The following is a 7,008-nucleotide window of genomic DNA, read 5'->3' as shown; positions in this document are numbered from 1 at the left end:
CTGATTTCTGAACTTCAAAGTTTACTTTTTAAAAGGATGTTTTCAAATCTATTTTAGAATCACTTGGAAAAGTTTAAATTTTTGAAACACTTCCAAAGAGCATACATATTTTTCAAGTTCAAAATCATAGCACAAGCCTGATTCCATGTACATTTAGGACTTAGAATAATTACTTAGACAAATTTAGGCAAAGCAAAAAACATGAATTCGATCCTTGGTTTGATTACCTCTGGTAAAGGCGCCAGAAATGGTTGAACTTCGTACTGACGAGCGAATCCCGTCTTTCCATTTTTCCGCAAAATTTTAAAACGGAGGTGAGTTATTTCAAAATTAAATCTATCTTTTTCAAAAGGTCAAGTGGACCTTGCAAAGAGTTTTCTTCTCTTTTTTTCCTCAAAAAGAAGAAGAAAATGAAGAAAATTTTTGCAACGATCACAAGATTCTACCTAGTTTACTATTGAATTGGGTGGTGCCTATGTGTGTTCTATTGAACCTTTATGGAGAACAATTAATGATAACAATCTCTTGCATGAATCTCTCTCACCAAGTTAGGTTCAATTATAGATTGTTGCAAACATTTTTTTTTTGTTTGGTATGTTGATCAGGTTAAGTGTATCTACTTGAATTCCTGTGAGTACACAAGTATAAGGGGCATGCAAGTTGTCTCTTCTTAGGATAATACATCGTTGTGTTCTTTGATGCTAGGATAACAGAAAATCAAGCAAATGATTGGGGCTTGCAAGCTTTCTTTTATAGATTTGGTGCCATTTTATTTTCCAACTTAGTGTATCTGCAATTGCATAAAATATTTTATTTTATCTACTATATAGAAAAGAAACCAGAATAACCTTAATGCTTACTGGCGCACTAAATAAATGCGCCAGTAAAAGATTTTACTCCGATAAAGTCTAAAAGCACAAACAAAACAGATTTTCACTGGCGCTGAACTTGTGCCTTTACCGGCAAGGCTTGTACTGGCGTAATGACTGCGCCAGTAAACCTCGAATTTCACACTTCTGAAGCGAGTTTCTTAAGAAAAACACACCTGAGAATTCAAAAGGCTTCCTCCCTTCATCTATCTTTTCACAATTGAAAATCATAAAAGGCGTAATGACCATTGTTGCTTTTTAAAGAGTGCCGTATCATCTCCAAACTTGGGGCCCCACCCTTTCCCACTGTGTCGTGGTGTTGTAGATGAGCTTGTGAATGGATGGGCCAGGCAATGTTAAAAGGCTTTAGGAGAAAGGGACGTGTCTGTACACATAGAACAAACATTATGGATCGTATTGAATGATGGTTGCAAGCATCGTACCAAAAGCCTATCTAGTATATAGATCATGCCCTGCTTATGCATGAATGGGGCTAAGAAAGTAGTGTTCATTCTGACCCTGATCGGACCCACTTATTGTTGGGTCCACAACAGGTCCAACTCATATGCATTGCCAGATCAAATGTGCATGATGCTTTTGGCAGTTAACTTGATAATGCTGTCAGGTTTGGATCCTGATCCAACATTGAGGGCTCAATTTGGATTTTTAAGGACTTCAGTCAAGCGAACCTAATCAATTAAAAATCCCTACTTCTAAAATTTGCACTCACAATGGTTCATCCCAAGTTGGATCTACAGATGAGACCATCAAATATGGATCCAGTCACACCTAAGTCTAGCACCAGTCCGACTTTGTTGACAACGATACCTGGTCTGCAGGATGGTCAGATTTACTGTCTTGACCTGAACCCTTTTGGGTCGAACCATCAGCATCAAGGGTTTGACCAATAATCGTTATTTTGAAGTAGGGATGCAAACGAACCAGATCCAATATGGAAGTTTTATGATTTTGGCTGTTTCAACCTGATCCGAATTCGACTTTCCTATGTATTCAGCTGATCTGGGTCCGATCCGTTTGCATACCTATTTTAAAGACATTGGATTGATTGTTTAATCTTTAGCCATTTACTTCCCTTAATTTTCTGGAAATTCATAAATCGTAGTTTTTTTTCCTTAGAAATAGGCCCTAATTAAGTTTACTTTTCCTCAAAAACAAAACATAAAAAAGGAATAGGCCCTAATTGGATTCACAATAAGCATTCCTGATCCAATTACTAAATACGTTGGATTGAGTTTTAGAGTTCTGTCAAAATGCAAATCAATACGTGGATCCCACTATCCGTATCCAAATAGATGCAACCTCGGCTTATAAAGCCAATCGGATCTGAACTTTTATATCTTTTTTCATCCGTATCCAAGCCCAACCCCAACAACATTTAGTCCGGATATGATTATGTTGGATCCGGTTATGCCTACGTCTGAAGTTACCGAATCCATAAATCTGTTAAATAAGTGACCATTAGCAAAGAATAATCACATCAATGGTTAAAATCTTAGGAAAGAAAAGAATAATCACACGCCAATCATCATTTCAGTCATATCATACAGGAATACTCTAATGGTAAAAAGATTCAGGATCGGGGTACAATCACATGGCACAAATGCACAAAATTTTGTGCATTAAGCACCTGATCGCCCTCCATCAGGCGTTGGGTCCCACAACTGACAGACCCTGTCCTCAAGATGGAGGATGAACGGGTGCTTAATGCACAAATATTTGTGCAATCATATTGCACCTGTTCTTTTCACGGTAAAAAGTTGCCATTCAACTTTCTTTGATCAACTTAACCCGGTTCTCATAATGTTGTCAGCATCCGGATCGTACCTGTATCGTTTGGCCAACCATTCAGGTGAATCGGCCAAGATTCTCAAGTGAATGGTTCTGAATGGGTGAAATAATAATTAAAAATATTACGTGTCAATACTCGCGTTAAAGCATTAAAATAATATTATAAGTTATTTTTTTTATTTGTTAAAGAATAACTGATTCAGGTCAGTATCGATGTACATACTGATAACACTGCTCGTACCCCCAAATGCAAATATTTATTGCGATTTAAATGCGATATTAATAAATTTTATTAATATTTTCTTATAAAAAATCAATTTTATATTTTTTATTGCAGAGATTTTGCCAAAAAATGCGAGAATTATGGATTTTTTTCAATTTCTCACGAGTTTTTGAAAAACGATAAATTGCCGATAAAAACTTTTGTCATTATGGCCCTTGGGAATAAGTTTTCCTAATAATTGGCATTAAAAGCTCCAATAAATCTCACACCAAACCTCAAGGACACGAATCGCCATGAAATTGAATTCTCTGTGACACTGTCCCCCAAGCACCTAAACAAAGCTTCTGAAGAGAGCAGAAAGAATTAAACTGACTGCATTGATTTCACTCATTATCTATTCATCCATTTTTTCAGTTCAATTTTTAAGACTCTGTTTGGAAACTGGTAGTCCAAGGGAGTTTATGCATCGAAAAAAAGTGGTAGCTGCCAAATCTTCAAATCTACTCTGGACGGTCTCACTTCCTATAGCAAATGCATAAACTCATCCCAGCTGCCAGTTTCAAAGGAGAGAAACACTCATAGAAAAAAAACAGTTTGGACTATGAGAGTTTTTGATATGAAAAGTTTTCCTGAAGAAAGTTTTTCTTCTTGTTTGTTTGTGTAGCATGAGAAAAACAAAAGTGAGAAAATGTTAAAAAAAAAAATGAGAAAGAGGAGAGTGTAAAAATAGTTTTTTTCTTAATAGAAAGCATTCCTCCCTCCACCCCCGTGGAAGAACCTTTCCTATCAAAAAAGTGTACTTTTAAAAAACAACTCACCAAAAAAGTCTCTCATTTGGAAAGGCAGAAAAGCCATACCGATATATATTTTCTATTTTGCATCAGTTTTTCCAAAATCTTTCTCGCTTCCAAACGTGCCCCAAAGTGAATTGTTCGACAAAAAAATAATTAAAAAATATTAAGTATCAATCAGAACGTGACATGTGTTAAAACCATTAAAATAATATTAAAATTTAATTTTAAACTATTTTTTACATTTATTAAAAAATTGCTGATTCAAGTGGGTATCGTATCGATTTTCTGACGAAAGGATACGTATCCGTGATTCGATAGACACCACCGATTCTGACAAGACTTATTCCAAACAACTTCCGGATATAATTCGTATCTGGCATTACTTTAAATCATGCAGCAGAGACAATGATTAAGCAACAAGCTAATGAGATCAGTAATATCTCAAAAGCTTGCAGTGGTCTCAATGAATCTGACCAGATGTCTCAGATAAGGGTTCCAACACATGGGTCCATATCAACCTGGACCCAAACTGTTCAAGATACGGATCTAGACCTCATTTAGCTGTACAACTTTGCACATTCAGATCCATCGATTCCCGGTTCCCGAATTCGAATTTGGCAGAAGACAGCGGTAAACTGGATTGGATCCTCGGATTGGATCTGGACGAGACATGAACCATGGATAACACGCAGAAAAAAAAACTTTCCTAGGGCCATTAAGGTCATATAAAAAGAAGAGGAGGGCACCAAACGACCGCTTTCACGGTTTCACCACAGAACCAGCGAATAGTGGGGAAAAAAAAGTAGAAAACACAGAATACGGTGAGAAATCGATTCCCCACTTCGTAAACATCACCAACACCAATAATTCAACTAAAATAAAGTTAAAAAATAACAAAAACACCACTAAAACCCTACCAAAGTCCCAACCAAACTCCAAATTACGACCACCATTTTAAACCCAACAGATTAATTAACTATTTATTTCATGAAGAATTTTTTTACTTTGGCGGATATATAACTATTTAACTCCAACAATATATATATCCCTCATTTCCTATACCAAGGAAAATGGAGAAAGGTATTTGCATTTGGTGCAGAGAGAGTATAAGAAATCTTAAACCCTAATCGCCGGAAAAACAAGAGGGAGAGAGATTCCGGCAAGAGGGTCCCAGAAAACGACGTGAAACCCGCTGGGGAGCATATTCATATTTTTTCCACCATAATTTATACAGTAAACAAAAAAGGAGAGAGCAACAAGAAAGAAAAGGATAAGTACGAAAGATGTCCGTACAATGGGGGGAAATCGGACGTCAAACCGTCCACAAACGCGAAGCAAAGAACCCCATCACGTCCGGAACAAGCTTCCTCACCAAACTCCGTCCGGTCGCCGGAGTGGCGAACTCCGGACCATCTTCTGCACCCTCCTCGGCATTCTCACCGTCGTCTCCGGAGCCCTCCTCCTCAACCTCCTCACACTGCTCAGAAGCCACATCCCGCTCCATCCCAGTCTCGCCCACCACCGCCGGAGAGACATCTCCCTCTGGGGCCGCGGGCGAAGGTCCGTCGGAGTCGGGAGGCGACCAGAACGGGCGGTTCTTTCCAGAAAGTCGACGGCCCCTGGATTTCCGGCCGGCCCGGGCCTCGGCAGCGGCGGCGGCGAGGTGCTCCTCGAATGCGTCGATGACGTCGTGGATGAGCTCGCGGTTGGGGGAGGCGTCCCAGCGGATCCAGAAGCTGGTGTAGCAGTCGAAGCAGCCGCAGTCAAAGACCGGCCGGTGGAGATGGTGGCTCCGGCGGCACCTCCGCGTCTTCTCCTTCTCCTGCTCCTCCTCCACCACCAGCGACCGGGCGATCAGGTAGGCGAGCACCTCGCGGTCCTCCACCAGCAGGGCGGTGGTCAGCGCCAGGATTGCCGCCGGCAGCACCTTCAGCACCGAGAAGGCGTCCGGCGATGAGTGAGGCAGCGAGGGGGAAGGGTGGACCTTGCCCTTCGTCTTCGGGTACAGGTTCTTCATCTTCGTGGTGGCTCTCCCCTCCTCAGCGGCGGCGATGGGTAGCGCAACACACAACGAGAGAGAGAGAGAGAGAGAGAGAGAGAGAGAGAGAGAGAGAGAGAGAGAGAGAGTTATCTGAAGAATGATGAAGCTAGGGCAATCGCCGTCTGGAAATCAGAGTGTGTTTATTTTTTATTTTTCAACCTATTTTTCGGGGTTTTATAATTTGGGTTGAAGAGAGAGAGAGAGATTCGTAGGGTTTTTGGAGTTCTCAGGTAGGATTTTTTTTAGTATAAGGCGGTCGGAACCGGAAGACCGGGAAGAGACCGGCTATTGCCGGTAGGCTGCGTGGGATATTGAGGTTGCTTGGTGAGGCCATACTTAGTTAACCGTTTGAATAGGTTGACGATCAAGCTTTTTCTCTTCTTTTTTTTTGGTTTTCTTCCTAATTACGGAACTGCTTCTTTCCTTTTTTGAAAACGACCGAATCTCTTCGTAGGTCTTACCCAAGTAGAAGTAGAACCAGACTTTGGACCGATTTTCGGGTATGGTATCGGGTCAGAACCCGAGTATAATCCGGTCCACTAAAAGAGAAACTATACCCGGACCCGATAAAAACTACATGAACCAGACCCGGTAAAATAATATTTTTTATCGTTTTTACACTGAAAATTTGTGGGTCTTAATCTGAACTCAGGTCAGGCTCGAGTTTGGTATAAAATTTCACAAACTATACCTGGATCCATGTATTAATCAGATTGTTGGGTCCGGACTCAAGCCTTAATAGGATCTTATTATTTATCACCATACCCAGACCCGTTAGAGTTTGGTCCGGGTCAGGTCTGGATAAACCAGACCCATTGACACCCCCTACTCTCACCTACGGGTGTCAACGGACCTGGTTTGCCCGGACTCGAGCTGAACTAAACCCTATAGGGTCCGGGTATTGTGATAAATAAGGCCTAATTAAGACTTGGGTCCGAACCCGAAGCTCCGATTAATACATGAACTTGGGTATAGTTTGTGAAATTTTATACTAGACTCATACACAACCCGAGATACGATTAAGACCTTCAATTTTTCAATGAAAAAATGATAAAAAATATGGTTTTACCGGGTTTGGTTCATATAGTTTTTATCGGGTCTGGGTATGATTTTTTATAGTGAACCCGATTAGATCCAAGTCTGGACCTGATATCATACCCGAAAATCTAATCCAAGTCTGGTTTCGCCTGGTCCGAACCAAATCCGACCGTTGACACCCCTACTCTCACCACCCCTGGGCTCGGACGATGTTCAAGAGTCAAGACAGCGTTG

At 40.8% G+C, this 7,008-nt stretch overlaps 1 protein-coding gene across 1 annotated transcript; it reads right to left on the bottom strand.

Annotated features, from left to right (window-relative positions):
* Positions 1 to 4,766: 4,766 nt before the first annotated feature.
* Positions 4,767 to 5,899, bottom strand: LOC149840540 (uncharacterized). The gene has a single exon (XM_090004467.1). It carries the CDS (start codon positions 5,710 to 5,712, stop codon positions 5,008 to 5,010), a length of 705 nt encoding a protein of 234 aa, XP_089860593.1. The 5' UTR covers positions 5,713 to 5,899; the 3' UTR covers positions 4,767 to 5,007.
* Positions 5,900 to 7,008: the final 1,109 nt, after the last annotated feature.

This window comes from Nuphar pumila, chromosome 4 (genome assembly GCF_984573655.1).
Source record: "Nuphar pumila chromosome 4, dmNupPumi1.hap1.1, whole genome shotgun sequence".
NCBI lineage: Eukaryota > Viridiplantae > Streptophyta > Magnoliopsida > Nymphaeales > Nymphaeaceae > Nuphar > Nuphar pumila.
Note: the sequence above shows the minus strand (reverse complement) of the source record. Positions and strands in the feature narration are given on the sequence as shown.